Here is a 16,212-nt window from a genome sequence, read left to right on the forward strand (position 1 = left end):
CATTTTGCAAATGATGAAACTGAGACTCAGGAGAGTTAAGTGAATTACTGGGGATCCCTGGCAGCTGCAGCCCTCTGACTCCCCCACCCCTGATTCCAAATGCAGGCCCCTGTGTAGCTCCGGGCACCACACACTAAATCCTGCCATCCTGCAAGGGCTGAAATGACAGGCCCTTTGGACAGCATCTGGGAAGAAGAGCCATGAGCTCGGTGCCCAATGTCCTCGACCTTCCAGGACAATGAGTCCTCCTAAAAGAGGTCCTCCCAAGAGAGGTCATATGGAAACCCCTGAAGGCTGAGTTCTGACAGGAAGGAACTAAACTGCTTTGTGCAAAGCACGTTCTCGTCCTCTTTCTCACTGACTCCTCAAAGCCAGGGGTTTGTAACCTTTTAGAGAGAGCGTTGCACAACCCTTTGAGAACCCACTGAAAACTATGGACTCTCTTCCCCCAGACAAAGGTACCATTGCAGGTATCAAGTTTAAAAACTCCTGGTGCCAACCTGGGCTGTTTTAAGATTTTCTTAGGCACCATCAACCTTCTCTTTTGGAGACCCACCCTCACCGGATCACACATTTTCATACATAGCCACAGTAAATATTATATGGACACAGAGTCACATAGTTGTCCGTTTGACATAATATGTCATATCTGTAGATATTTAGTGAAACATCAATTTCAATTCTGTACTTTGTTTTCCTATTTTAGAGCCAATAAACTTTTTTGGCAAATGTTATTGAAATATATCACAGGTACAGAAAACTACACAGGAAAGTATACAGCTCCACGAATCTTCACAAAGTGAGTACCTGTGTCACTGGAAGTCTGCTCAGCAGGATGTCCTGAGCTTCCAGAAGCTCCTCAGTCCCTCTCCTCTCACTGCCCCCATCCAGGGCAGTTGCAGTCCTGACTTCTGACACCAAAGGTTGTTCTAAGTGGAATCAAACAGTTCATACTCAAGTTGCATCTGGCTGCCTCTGTGGAGCCAGCAAATTCTTTATTCAGATCTCAGACATTTTCAGAGGACTATAAAAGGCTCATAAACTGTAGGTATTGTTGAAGCCAGGGATTCTCAACTCACCTTCACGTTGAAACCACCAAGGAAAATGTTTTAAATCCTGATACCCAGGCTATGCCCCAGAACAACTAAATTAGAATCTCTGGGGTTGGACTTAGGCATTGGTGATTTTTATCCTGCCAGGTGCCATCAATTAAAGACCAAGTTGAAACCTCAGGATCCCTGTTTTATAGCGAAGGACACTGAGATTCCAAGAGTCTCCACCCTGTGTGCATATAATATTTACTTGTGTATGAAAATGTGTGATCCGGTGTGGTTGGGTCTCCAAAAGAGAAGGTTGATGGTGCCTAAGAAAATCTTAAAACAGCTCAGGCTGGCACCAGGAGGTTTTTTTTGTTTGTTTTTTTGTTTTGTTTTGTTTTTTTCTGTCATGAAGCCAGAGCTAAAATTAGGGTCTGACTTGGAGTGGGATCTGCTTTGCCTCATCCTTGGATGCGTAGTAAAGCCAAAGCCAGGGGGCTGCCTGCTCCTGGGCCCCACCTCACTGGGAATCCTTGGAGAAGGACATGGGGTTTCCCAGGTTAGTGGCGCAAACAGAGACTGGCCATAGGAAGAAGAGTCGCCGGCACTGGATTCCTCCTTTGCCCTGCACCTAGAGAAAATCTCACAGGTGGCAGCAGTTGCCAGCTTGGGGGTTGCGGGTGAAGTTTCACAACAGCCAGTGAGTTCTTCCCACCTCCTGGGCCACTTTTGATTCCCAGGTGCAGTGCATGGCTCCTCCTCTCAGGGGCAGCCTGAGCTTCTATAAATCTTGTGGTTTCATACATACCCAGCCTGTGGCCAAAGGCAGAGGGCTGGCATTGGCGGTGGGGAGAGGGAGGGGCTGCCTGGGGCATGCCCAGGTGGCTGAAGCTTTCGCATGGGACCTGGGGGAGAGCCTGGCTGAGGCAGGAGCAAGGTTCCTGTGCTTCCTGGGTGCTTATGGAGCCTGTCTTTGGGTGGCAAAGGAGACACAGTATCATGGCTATGACCAAACTCAGAGGCCACTTCCCCCATGACCAAAGTGGCAGAAAGAAGCCACAGCTCACCTGGCCCACAGTGAGTCAGGTCCCTCACAGCCCCTCACCACACGCCCATGAGCACAGCCCACCCACTCTCCTGTGGAGCCCTGTGCATGAAGGTGACAGCCTTGCCTCGGGGTGCAGGGACAGCTCCAAGCCCTTCCCTGGGAGTCAGATCCTAACCCAAAGTAGCTGAGCCCACCTCCAAAGCTAGATCTATCTTCTTCTCAGCAGTTTGGGTCAGATTCAAAGCCAAACTCTACCACCTCCTAGTTGTCTAACTCTGGGCAAGCTACTTAACTTCTTTGATCCTCAGTTTCCTCTGTAAAATGGGAATAATAGTCCACACCATAGAGGTTGTTGTGAGGATTCAATGCTGAATTATGTAGACTTAGCCTAGTGCCTGGCACATAGGAAGTACTAAATAAATAAAGCTACTATCATTGATGGTGGTGATCACCACAACTATTTTAAAGTGGAGGGGCTACTGTCTCTCAGCCAGAAAAACACTCATAGTTGGTTTTACCAGTTTGATAAATCCTCACCCCTCCCCAGGACCTCCTCTCCAGGACAGCTGGGCTCAGGTTCATGTTTGGCCTCAGGATAGAACAAACTTCCTATCCCAAAACAGAGTGAACCTGCCCACATTAGAGAACGACCTTGCTTGTGACAATGCACACATAGCCCAGGTTGAGCAGAAGTAGTGAGTCCAGCTGCCCATGGCTCAGACAGGCACCAGGCTGCCCCTTGGGGCAGTGAGCACAGTACAAAAGCCACCCAGAAACCCATTTATACCACACAGAGGGGACCCCAGCCCTCACCCCAGAAGCTGAAGCCATTGTCCCCACATTCTGGTGAGACCCTTCCCTGGGAACAGACCATTGGCCCCAGACCTGAGTGTGTGCCTCCTGCCTCCCAGCAGTCTCAGGCAACTGCCCAGCTGAATGCCATCCCCATGTCAGAAGGGACCTCAGTTATAAGCTTGGGCACTGTCATCAACTAGCTGTCTGACCTGGGGCAATTCACTCACCCTCTCTGGGCTTCCATCTCTTATCCCCAATAGAACTCAGATGATTTTTAAATCCCCTCCCAGCTCTAGCATATTTGTTTTAGCAAAGTATCTGGCCTGGCTGTCAGGCCAACCTGCTCCACTACCCAGGGCAATAAAAGCCCCAAAGATTACAGATTAGAGGCACTGGGGTGTCTGCCTCACCAGAGGATGCTAAACTCCAGGAAGACAGGGTCGATCCTGGCCCCTATGACAGATCCAGCTCAGGCAGCAGAGTGTCCTTTCACATGATCTTGTGGCACAGAGCTGGGCCCCATCACCATGGGGCAGAGAAAGCAGCATAAAGCCTCAGGCTGGGAGGTTTTTTTATTGGAAAAAGAAATAATAAAAGGCATCACCTGTGCCCAGGCCTCTCATGGGAGGTGCACAGGTCAGACACAATTGCCAGCCACACAATTGGCACAGGCCATGGCCAGGGGCCGGTGGCTCTCCAGGGGATCCTTGAACCAGGATTCACTTGGACTCAGGACTTCCTGAGGTCTCAGAGACTGGGCCAGCCCATTGCAGCTCTCTGGATAGGCTCTGCTTCCCACACACTGCTCCCACATCCAGTAGAAACCAGGGCCCTCTTTGGTTCCAGAAAGCTACCTGCAGTGGCTGGTCTTGCATATCCACTGCTAGCACCTCCTGCAGACTGAGGTAGGGAGCCCTTTCTGTCCGTCTTCAGGGCACCAGGCCCAGAGCTGCTGCCTCGCCCCCAGCTCCCCTGGGCCATGGGAGCCACAGCATCACCGGCTGGACTTCCCCTCTTCCCTGGCAAGGTTTGCCTTTGCTTCTGCAGGTCACCAGCTCCTTTGAATGTCCAGCCTCACCTACACAGCCTTACAGAGCCACAGAGCCCAGGCAGGCTGAATATGCAAGGTCTGTGGCCCCTTTGCCTTGTCACAGGGGTCTAGGAGAGGAGCCCTGAAGGCCACCAAAGGCCACTGAAGGCTGGCTCTGTTCTCCTAGACCCCCTGCTTCTCTTCTGCTAGAATGCAAACAGTAGAGTCAGCAGGTGGGGGAGACCCCAGGAACAAGAGCCAAGCTGGCAGCCCCAGGCAAGGGGCAAGGAACTTTAGGACATTTCTTTACAGGGGGCTAGGCTGGACCTATGCAGGGAAAAAGCCACAGGCCATCATGTAGCAAAGACAAGGCAGGATCCAGAGGGACAGTCATTGGCCTAGTAGCCAAGGGGAACACAGGTGCTCTTATACACACAGACACATACATGCACTCACATGCACACACACATACACTCACATGGGCTGTCATGCACTCACACAGATGTGCTCACAAATGCACCCACATTCATGCACACAGTATACTCACACATACATCCACATGTGCACACACATCCTCACATACACACAGATTCTAATTCAGGAAACTGGCTCCTGCTCAGGAAAGTCAAACCCCCAAGGCTACGCCTCTCCACCAACAGCTTCTCTAGACCCTGTATAATCTCCAGGCATGTACTCCACAGCCAGTGCCAGGTGGCCTGCAGAGTCTCAGAGTTGGACACTTCTTGGCAAGGCTGAGATGACTTCTAGCTCTGGGTGCAGAACAGGAAAACCACGGGTCTAGAAGTGGTGAGGATTGGGCTGAACAGCTCCCTAGCACAGCACCCATCTCCCCAGACCTCAAATTCAGCAGAGGCAGGATCACAGACAGGCAGGGGCCCTGCATGGCACCAGAATGCACAGACACTGGGAGACAGCCATGGGGAACAGAGACAGAAGGGAGAGAATCCAGGTGGACGTGGGCTGGGACAAGGAATCATGCAGGCTGAGAATTCTCTGTGTGACAGACCTGGGACCCCCTTGGGGTGAGTATTGGGAGAGGGGCTGAGGAAGTAGAGGGGCTGTCTGGAGTGTGTTCTCCATATCCCACCTTCCCTAGGAAGGTCTGGCTCTGTGTGGCTCAGACCAGCCCTACTGAGGAAGGTTAGGAAGTAGGCTGATCTTGCCAGGGGGTGGGGGGCAGGGGACACAGGTTGATGGCCTATAGGAAACACTAGGCCAGTCACCCTCCCTCCCACCCCGGGCAGCAGGGTGGGCCCAGAGAATGACTCAGAAGCGGGTGCTCTGGTAGCGCAGCCGCCGCAGGTCTGCAAGGCCCTCACTCCGGCCATACACCTCCCTGCAGGGACTCTCGGCCAGTCACCGGGCCCCAGCCCCACCACCCCCACCACTGCTGCCACTGCCACTGCTGCTGCCGCTGCTGGAGCTGCCACTGCTGCACCGGTCCTCGTAGATGGAGATCTCAATCTGGGGTCATCGGTCAAGGAGAGCTGCGAGTCGCCCAACTGCTGAGCAGGGGTCAGACCAGACATGAACCTATGGGTGGAGGCCAGCAGGGGAGTGGGAAGCTGGGCTGGGCTGTTTCCTAGACAGTAGGGCTCTGGTGGCCTGGGAACTGGACACCCCAGGGCCCCCCAAACTTATCTGTGCACATTACTCAGCTAGCAGTTATGGAGACTTGTAGGGCCAGGCACTGTACTGGGTGCACGGACATCACCACATGGGATGAAGTCCCTGCCCTCACGGAGCTTACATTCTAGTGGGTCTAAAGACCACATCTTGGGACACAACATGCTCAGAGAAGTACATCTCTTGGGCGGCACCTATGGCTCAAAGGAGTAGGGCCCTGGCCCCATATGCTGGAGGTGGCAGGTTCAAACCCAGCCTTGGCCAAAAACTGCAAAAAAAAAAAAAAAGAGAGAGAAGTACATCTCTTAACTAGACAGGAAGTATGAGGCCTCTGGTGTCCTGAATTCAAATCCTGACTCACCCACTCACAAACTATGTGACCTTAGGCCTGTCACTTAACTTGTTAGCTATCAACTATGGCATCTGTAAAATGGGGATAAAATAATAGGATCTTGGGTTTATAGCATAGATTAGCTAAAAGAATGTATGTAAGCGATAAACACAATACCTGGCACATAGTAAGCTTCAATAAAAAGAAGCACCTCTCGCTGGGCTTTGTGAATGTGATCCCGGGTATTTGTTTTCTTTACTTGTTTCCTTGGTTTTTTAGCAAAATTAATATTTTCACAATTCTACTCTTGTTGCTGTTGAATAGGGAAAAGAATGTGTGCACACCTGGGTCACACTACCCCAGGTGGGAGGTGTGCACACCTGGGTCACACTATTCCAGGTGGGAGGTGTGCACACCTGGGTCACACTATTCCAGGTGGGAGGTGTGCATACCTGGGTCACACTATTCCAGATGGGAGGTGTGCACACCTGGGTCACATTATTCTATGTACAGGATGTTCACACCTGGGTCACACTACTGCAGGTAAGAGGTGTACAAACCTGGGTCACACTATTCCAGGTGGGAGGTGTGCATACCTGGGTCACACTATTCCAGATGGGAGGTGTTCACATCTGGGTCACACTACCCCAAGTGGGAGGTGTGCACACCTGGGTCATATTATTCTATGTGCAGGATGTTCACACCTCGGTCACACTACTGCAGGTGAAGGTATACACACCTGGGTCATGCTATTCCAGGTGGGAGGTGTGCACACCTGGATCACACTCCCCCAGGTAGGAGGTGTGCACACTGGGGCTATACTACTCTAGGTAGAGTAAGCAATACCATGCCCCCCGCTCCGTCCAGGCTCCCACTGGGACTGAGACCTTGGAGACATCACCTCATCCTATATCTCACGTTCCTCATCTGTAAAAGGCGACACAAGATTAAACGAGGATCACATGAGATTGTGGACATGTAAGCAAATGTGGTGATTTGCACATCCCTGGAAGGGCTCATAGGAGTGAACCTGGGCTCCAAACCTGGCACTGACATTCACCAGCCACATGACTTGGGGGGCAGCTGCTCAGCATCAGAGTCTTCATCCATAAAGGGGACTAGAGCTGCCGCCTTATACGATTGTCATGAGAAGTACATGGATTCATACTTTCAAAGCACTTAATATGCTACCTAGCACATACCAAGCACTCATGGCATACAGTTCAGTAAGTGAGAACCTTCCAACTCATAATAGCCCAATAACTTAATGGGGGATGGGGGCAATGACCACTGATGTGGGGGATCCTAGGAAAACCATGAGAGGAGGCCCCTAGGTTGGCTCTTATTTCCTGACAGCCTCTGGGACTGCACTGTGTACCCTTACACAGAACAGCTCAGAAGGATACAACCCTCATTCCGCGCTCCACTGGGTCTGTGAGCAAGAGGCCTCGAGGTGCAAAGATCTTCTCATTCTGCTCCTGGATGTAACGGGAGATCTTCTTGAGAACCTGCAAAAGGTGGGCAGGGTGGAGGATGAGAAGGCAGTGGGGCAGCCCTGGGTGAAAGGTCACGGAGCAGGTCAGGGAGGGGCCACCTTCTCATAGTGGGTCTCCATGCAGAGGAAGATGAAGTAGGCCGTGGCACAGGCCAGGCAGCCCTCAAGATAGGAGCTGCCCCCAATCTTCTCAGCCTCTGCGTAGAAGCCATTGAGGGTCTTCACGGTCTCCTCGAAAAGCTGCCGCTCGATCTGGAGGGAGAGAGGGGCAGAGCTAGGCTGCAGTCGGCCTTCCTGGAGTGTGGACAGTCACTGGCAGGGCTCAGAGTGACAGTGGTGGGGCCACGTGTGTTAGGGAAGATGACATGCTGGCATACAGGCAAGATCAGAGGCTTCAGGCAGAACAGAAAGAGCACTGGTCTGGAATCAAGAGACCAGGGGCCAGTGCAGACTTGGCCCTCAACTGGCTGCGTGACCCCGGGCTAATAGCTTAACCATCTAGACCTCAATCTGTTCATCTGTAAAATGGAAATAGGAATGGCCTTTCAGCTTCCCGCCCTCAGAAACAGGAAGCTCCCATGACATCCTAGAGGTTTTCTGCAAGTCGGATAAGTATGCTGGTGACTTTGACACCTCCCATCTGGATGGTTGTGCTCGGGACCAAATTCATAGAGGTTCATAGAGGTTCCTCATGTTTGGATGGGACTCTGACTTCAGGAGACTGCTTGAAGAGTATTCCTCCAGGAGGGGGCGTGTCCTCCTAGCTAAGAGGTCACCCAGAGCACCAGTCCTGTGTATTTGGACAATTGAACTGTCCAAATAATAATAATAACTAATACATATTAAGCACTTTCTATGTGCCAGGCATTTTTTATGTACTCTTTAATTTAATCCTCATAACAATTCCATCAGAAAAGTACTGCTGTCATCCCCATTTTACAGATGAGGATTGCTCTGTGGTCCTAAGGCCACAGGAACCATATGCTCCCTGGTCCCAGCCACCAGCATTTCTGGCCTCTTCATTGACCTGACTGTCCTTTCCCCTGTCCTAACTTCCTATTAAAGTCAGATCATGTCATAGCTCTGTTCAAGGGCTCCCAAAATCTTCGCACTTTTCTCCAATTAAAATCCAAGAAGCCCTTGGCCAGGCACGGTGGCTCATGCCTATAATCCTAGCACTCTGGCGGCCAAAGTGGGTGGATTGCTTGAGCTCAGAAGTTTGAAACCACCCTGAACAAGAGTGAAACCCCACCTCTATTAAAAAATTAGCCAAGTGTTGTGGTGGGGGCCTGTCATCCCAGCTACTCTGGAGGCCGAAGCAGAAAAATCATTTGAACTCAAGAGTTTGAAGTTGCTATGAGCTAGGCAGATCCCACAGCACTCTAACCTGGTATAGTAAGACTATCTCCAAAAAAAAGGTAAAAAAGAAAAAACAAATCCAAAAAGCCCTTATAGTGCCTGCCAGGCCCTCCAAGTGCCCATCTTATCCAGGCTACAAGCCTTGTTGATCTACCTGGGAGTCATCCCACTCCAAAGGACAGCCATGCCTTAAGCAACCCACCTTCTCTCCACAGCTAGTTGGCAATCAGATCAGTAAAGGCCAGCCCTGCCCCATCATCCCAAACCCACTCAGATCTGTCTGAATTGCTGGATAGAAAAGTCAGAATTTGCCCCTGCCCTCCCCAACCCAGGCCAGCTCCAATGCAACCTGGGAAGAGGACTGCACACACCCTCAGAACCAGGAGCAGAACCCAGCAGCTGATGCCTCACAAGAGACCTATGTCCAGTGGGTCACCCAAGTAGCTGAGCCTAGAGGCAGGGGCTGTGGGCAGAGCCCTTGCTGGCTGCCTGCGATAATACCCAGCAGACTCTGGGGTGGAGCATCAGGCTCCCTCTGCCCAAGGTGGGGGCAGGAGGGAAAGCAGCCTCCAGCTCCTCCTTGGATCTTTATATTTTCCTTACCAAGACTCTGATCACAAAGGCATCTGGTTTTATCTGTACCCGCAAAGGATGCAGCTGCATCAGTAGGAAAATAAGAGTCTTGGGGGAAAGCAGAGAAGCAGAATACTGAGGCCCTTCTACTATTTACTAAATCCCATGAGTCACTTCCTCTGTGGCCCTCAGTTTCCTCTTCTACATGAGAAGGATGGACAAGTGTGGTCCTTCTTAAACTTTAATGCATATATGAATAACCCAAAGATGGTTAAAAATGTAGGTCTGGGCTGGGCAAGGTAGCTCATGCCTGTAATCCCAGCACTTTGGGAGGCCAAGACAGGAAGATCACTTGAGGCCAAGAGTTAGAGACCAGCCTAGGCAAACTTGTCACTACAAAAAAAAAAAAAAAAATTAAATTAAAAATTAGCCAGGCATGGTGATACACACCTATAGTTCTAGCTATTCAGGAGGCGGAGGTTGGAGGATGGCTTGACCCCAAGAGGTCAAGGCTATAATGAGCTATGATGGCACCATTGCACTCGGCAGGAGTTACAAAGTGAGACCCTGTCTCTTAAAAATAGATAGATAGATAGATAGATAGAAGTGCATATTTTGATTCAGTAGATTCAGGGTGGGGCCCAAAATTTGCATTTGTAATGCACTTCCAAGTGATACTGACATGGTCAGTCCATAGACCACCTTGTTTTAGTAACAAGGACTTAGTGGTTCTCAATGCTGGCTGTACATTAAAATCACCCAAGCAGCTTTTACAGCCAACAACACCCAAGTCTCCCTTGCCAAGAGATCCTGAGTCAGTCTGGGAAGAGGGAGAATGAATCAGAGCACCAAAGTCTACCACTCCCTGACCCTTCCCAAGCCAACACCCTGTGAGGTTCCCCTTTTCTAGGTGAGCTCAGAAGGGAGTAAAGCTCCCAGGTGCCTCTAAGGTACAGCCCAAGGTGAGAGCAGCACCGTGCCAGAAGACCAGCTGTTCTCCAGGTGTGATCTATGACCCCTCAATTCCCATTCACCTGGGGATTCCTCATTAAAAATTAAGATTTAAACAATTATGCTTTAAATTAACTTTAAAATTAAGATAAAACCACATTGATTGGCCAGGCTCAGTGGCTCATGCCTGTAATCCTAGCACTCTGGGAGGCCAAGGCAGGTGGATTGCCTGAGTTCAGAGGTTCAAGACCAACCTCAGCCAGAGCAAGACCCATCTCTAAAAAAATAGCTGGGCATTGTGGTGGGCACTATAGTCTGAGGAAGGACTTGGGAGGCTGAGGCAAAACAAAAAAAAAAATGATGACTGGAGCAGCACCTATGGCTCAACTGGTAGGGCGCTGGCCCCACATACCAAGGGTGGAAGGTTAGAACATGGCCCCAGCCAAACTGCAACAAAAAAAATAGCTGGGCATTGTGGCAGGTGCCTATAGTCCCAGCTACTCAGGAGGCAGAGGCAAGAGAATCACCTAAGCCCAAGAGCTGGAGGTTACTGTGAGCTGTCATGCCACAGTACTCTACCGAGGGCGACAAAGTGAGACTCTGTCTCTAAAAAAAAGAAAAAAAGATGGTGCTAGGGCCCCACCACCAGAGATTTAAATGGTATGGGGTGTGGCCTGGGCATCAGGATTTTTTTGGAACTCCCCAGGAAATTATAGTGTGCAGCGAAGGTTGAGATCAACTGCTGATAAAAGGAGATTCCCCAAGTCACTGTCCAACCACTGAGTCGGCACCTCAGATGACACATTATCATCCAGCAGGGCTCAGGAATCTCCATCTGTTTAACAAGCTCTCTACATGATCCTCATGCAGCTGAAATGTGAGAGCTGCTGAACTAAACACTCTGAGTCTTCTCTGACTTTCTATGAGAAGACAGTAATTGATTCTTCCATCTCAAGTGGCTAAACAACTTTGGTGCCCCATGCCAATAAGACACTCAGTTCCATCATGGCCCTGGGTTTCAAGCTTAGACAAAGGCTTCCTTACCCGGCTGTCCAGCTCCGGGGGGAACTTGGTCTGGAACTGACAGATAGTCCCATCGCTGTAGTCTCTCTGGATAAAGACCTTGGTGGCCAGTGAGGCACTTCGCCGGAGCTCCTGCAGATTGTGGACCTGAGAAGATGTACAGGAGACATGCGCGGAGAGTGACCGTCCATCTTGTTCTATCTGAAACTGAGGGATTTCCCAGAATATGCATCTTTCAGCACTAAAGCCAGAAAAGTTCTCAGCATACAAGGATGAGCTGGCCACACTGCAAGTGTGCCAGGAAGGCCAGGAAAAGCAGACTTTGGGGTTTACCCAAGAAGTTGCCTTGAGCTATCCCAGAAAGATCTTTTAAAAGCCAAAGCTGAGCCACAATGAGAGGTTCTAGAACCACCATCAGAGCCAAATTTCAAGTTTTAACAAGAGGAATGAGACCTCCTGGTGGCCAGCCCACCCTCTTCTCCTAATCAATTCTCTCTCTCTCTCTTTCACACACACACGGGCGCGCGCGTGCACGCCCGCATGCAGTGGGACCTTTCATGCTTTCATTTATTCACCAAGTACCAAGTGTTCTCAAATCATGAAGCCCCATACCTGCATGACTGGGGAACCCAGCATTGAACAAGACTGAACCCTGCTAAGTGGATCTTGCGACTCAGTGTGGGGCAGAAACCACGTGGGACAGAGAAGTACCTGATGTGCCCTTGAACTCAGAGATTGGCCAGAGAGCACCACACATGCTTTCCACATCCAGCACTTATCACTGCAGGAGAGAAAGGGCCACGAGCACCCATACTTCCCCAGAGAAAAGTGTGAATGAAGTAAACTAAGGCCCAGAAACTGAAATAGCCTTCCCTAGCAGAAAGTGGGGGCGGGGTGGGGTGAGGGGTGTTTCTGTCTCTGGGGGATACCTATGGAGTTGACATTGATATAGACTCTGGCATTTGGGGACATGGACTCAAATGCACAGAAGAACAAGACCCTTTTCTTCCACTTCTCCAGCCTATCTCCTGCGTTTGAGACAAGCATCCCACTGGGTGAAACACACCCAACATTAGAACCACATGGAGACTAGGCCCCAGAGGCAGAGTGAACAGCCAGTCCATCCTGCATAATTGAGCTGAATCCGTTCAGTCACTCTGTTCATTTATAGAGTCCCCGCTAGTGCCAGGCTCTGGAGGTGCCGAGCAAGACAGACTGTGAGCTCCAGGAGGAAGACAAGTAAATATATAATGAATTAGACAGTGATAAATGCTACAGAGAAGTAGCATCTTACCCAGAAATACTTTCTCAGAAAAGGCTTCCTGAAGCCTGTGCTGGGTGATGAAGAAAGACAGTGGTGGGGGGGCAGGCAGGAAGAGAAGAGAGGGAGGAAAAGGGAATCAGACAAAGGAAGCTTGTGCAGAGTAAGGAAGATGGTATAGCACGTGGTCTACTCCAATGGCTTGAGGCAGATTTCAGCAAAACTGGAGCTGATTTACAGATTAGATAAGAGCAGTGGGAGAAGAGAGGAGGCAAGGTCAGATCCCAAGGAGCTGGAAGGGCTTCTTCAAGATGGAAGATACTTAAACTTGCTTAAAAGCTAGGGGGAGAATAAAGAAAGAGAGAAACGTTGTCGATGTGATAGAAGGAGGGTGCGATGCTCACACCTGTAATCCTAGGATTCTGGGAGGCCAATGTGAAAGGAGCACTTGAGGCCAGGAGTTTGAGGCCAGCCTGACCAAGAGTGAGACCCCCATCTCTACAAAAAATGGAAAAAATAGCTAGGCATTGTGGTGGGCACTTGCAATCCAGCTACTTGAGAGGTTGAGGCAGGAGGATTGCTCAAGCCCAGGAGTTGGAGTCTACAGTGACCTATGATGCCACCATTGTACTGGAGCCAGTGCAGCAGAGTGAGACACTGTCTCAAGAAAAAAAAAAGGAAAAATTAGAAAGGGCAGATTGTGGATCAAGTTCTGAAAAGGTAGGAATCTATGAACGCTGTATACAACTTTCCTAAATCTAGGTAAACCTTGCTCTATGTAAGAAATGTGATCCTCAAATATTGCAATTGAATTAAATAATGTATAAGCACCCCTCTAGCCTTAATATTCCTTGATTCCTCTAATCAAGGTTTTCATTGAGGAGATCCCCTCAACATCTCCTTGGAATCTATGGTAACTTCTAGAAATAAAGAATGCTTTGATAATATAAACATATTAATTGCTAATGTGTCTGCTCTGTCTGGTTAAGGTTTTATAATGTTGTATTTTCAAAGGAAAAAGAAGGGGCTATGGCCTTCCTTTGTCTTTCTAAAACCAACTTACAAGAGCAAGTCAATCCTGAGGATGGGCTTCCCTGGTGTTAGAAGAATCATTCCAGAAGTTTTGTGGGAAACGGTTAAGACTGGGGTAAGGGGTGAGTTGGGGGAATGATTCTCTTTGTGGCAATCCAAGGGAAAAACTAAAGTGGGTCTAAATCAAGAAAACTAGTGATGAAAATGGAAAGAAAAGGAAGAAACAATGCTTCAGCCATTCTGAAATGGACTCAGCTTCCTGCCCTCTGGCATCCTTTGTCTGTGCCTGAATACACATACATACTACCATGAAGGCTTGCGTTTTACTGACTGACTGGCTGTTGAACAAAGCCATTTCTTCTTCTTCCTAGGCACGCAGCTAAGTCCCAGCCTCCTTAGTCGTTAGGTGTATCCATATGACTAAGTGGAATGTGACTAAAAGTGATGAACGCCAAGTATAGCCTTGACTCATAAAGATGTGCCACTCTCCCTGATCTTTCCCTTCCCTGGAGCCAGCAGAGCCGTGTGTTGAAGACAGAGGCACCACAGCTGGTAAGAGCCCGGGTCCCTGAATCACTACGTGGAAAAGACCCATCTCCTTATCAGGAACACTTGTCTGGGACTCTAGTAAGTAGGAAACAAATTTCTAGCATATTAAGCTAGTGAGGTTTTAGGATGCTACCTTATTTAATTTCCTCCTGGCTTTGATCCATGGGTTCTCAAGTGGTCAGAGTGGGAAGGGCCAACACCCTTTCCAACCTCAATAATGGCCACAGCCTTAGAATACAGTCTAGGCTCTTAGAGATCCATTGCTTTCCCTGGAGAGTGTTTGTGGGGGTCTTGAAGAGATGCTAGAAGATGGTATCAGATACAGTTTATATGACAGAGCCTTAGTCTTCCAGACCTACATAGATACACAGATTACAGACTCATCTGTAGTTCATGAAGAGCAAGATTCAAGGCAAGGAAGGTTTCCTGGCTCTCTCCATCCATGGTGGCTCAGGTGTAAAGTACCAAGCAGCCCTGGTAGAAAGATGACCCACTGACCTGGAATGAGGAAATTTGACCCTAGGCTACACAGCCCTGGGAAAGTCTTCCCTTCTCTGGGCCTTCATTTATTCAACTGGAAACTAAGAAGTTGGAAACACGTAATCACTCAAGCCCCTTCCAGCTCTGACATAGGGGCTTTATCAGGTATTATAAATGTTTATAGGGGCTAAGCAGTAAGTGGGCCAGGTAGGGCATGAGGCTAGTCATAGAACGATTGCCCTGTCTGATCATTGCCATTTGAGAATGTGCACCCAGGTGCCAGCACTTGTGATTTTTCTAGAGAAATTACAAATCCAGATTTTCTTAACATCAAATATCCTCATTCTAAAATGTTTTCAATACATCTTAAAAATTTATAAACACTGAGAAGACCCAAAAAGGCATATTTGTGGATCAGAGTTTTTTCTAGAGCTGCCAGTTAGGACCTCTGAATAAAGAATCCCATGGAGCCAGAAGCTAGGCTACAGGTCACTTGCCGTCTACTTTCAGGAAGCATCCATCCTCCTTAAGAAACCATCTCATTTCATGAAATCAGTGGCATATGAGAAAAAACAAATTAAAAAAAAAACCTCTCATTCCATAGGATACATGTGAGGCCCAACACAAGAATTAGGGGTTCTGCTAATGTGCCAGCACTCTCCTCCCTGGCTGGGCTGTGAAGGATGGGGTATGAGAGTTACAGGCGGCTGGCTTGTGCCTAAGGATGAAAAACTAAGGACAAGACCTTCCTTTTTGTCAGCCTACACCAGCACCCAAGCCCAACCCATTGTCTGCTGGTTGTTAATTCCATGCCTTGAAGATCAAACCTCCAAATGTTCTGCTTGGATAAGGTTACTTGGTCCATTTTGATTAGAGACCAGACTCCACCACTTGAAGGAGCCCTTCCCAGCCAGACACTTCCCAGTTGTCCTTGGCCATCTGGTCTGTGTCTTGGGCAGACTCTGCTCCCAGTGACACACATTTGCAGAGGTTTGCTGCTCAGGAAAGGGCTCATTACAGCTTTCCTAATGAGGTCAAGCTTCATCCCTCCTCTGGGTTCCTAGCACACACCCCTCCAATAATGCTAAATCCTAAACAGAAATTAGGGAGCAGAAAAGATCACATTTCTGTCCAGGGATATCTCTGATACTGGCATATTCATTCTCTCTCTCTCCCCACCCCTCCTCTCTTCTCTCCTTTCAGTTCACCTTCTGCAGGAGGTGAGGACTTCCTACTCAGAATCCTAAGGGAATGGCCATGGGAACTTGGAGTGAGGTTTTCTTCCTTCCAACAGGTTTATCCTGATAATCTCAACTCAATCTTACTAGTAAAAACAGCCTTGGGAGAATGACTCACTTCACAGCCCAGATAATGTGCACGTCCTGTGCCTTGGCAGAGCTAAGGCCTCCTCCTCAGTACTGACACAGAGTCTATCCAATTGTGAAGGGGCAAATGTTTATCCTCAGATCCCCGCTCTTATTCCTCTGTCTCTCCGCCCTCCAACTGACCCAGCCAGGCCAGTCAGGGGGCCTGAGTCCCCACACTCCAGCCCTCACTACTTCCTTTGCATCACTGCCCCCCATCACAGCCTCATGTCAAAA

General features: G+C 49.3%; 1 protein-coding gene across 1 annotated transcript in view; it reads left to right on the forward strand.

The window, feature by feature from the left end:
• CRTAC1 (cartilage acidic protein 1) overlaps window positions 1–5,440 on the forward strand; it is a 217,775-nt gene extending 212,335 nt beyond the window's left edge. The window contains exon 15 of the mRNA XM_023511671.1: window positions 5,274–5,440. Coding sequence (XP_023367439.1) covers window positions 5,274–5,440 — 167 coding nt within the window. The remainder of the gene's footprint in view (window positions 1–5,273) is intronic.
• The last annotated feature ends 10,772 nt before the right edge of the window (window positions 5,441–16,212 follow it).

This window comes from Otolemur garnettii, unplaced genomic scaffold (assembly GCF_000181295.1).
Source record: "Otolemur garnettii isolate 467f Iridium unplaced genomic scaffold, OtoGar3 scaffold00021, whole genome shotgun sequence".
In the NCBI taxonomy this organism is placed as follows: domain Eukaryota; kingdom Metazoa; phylum Chordata; class Mammalia; order Primates; family Galagidae; genus Otolemur; species Otolemur garnettii.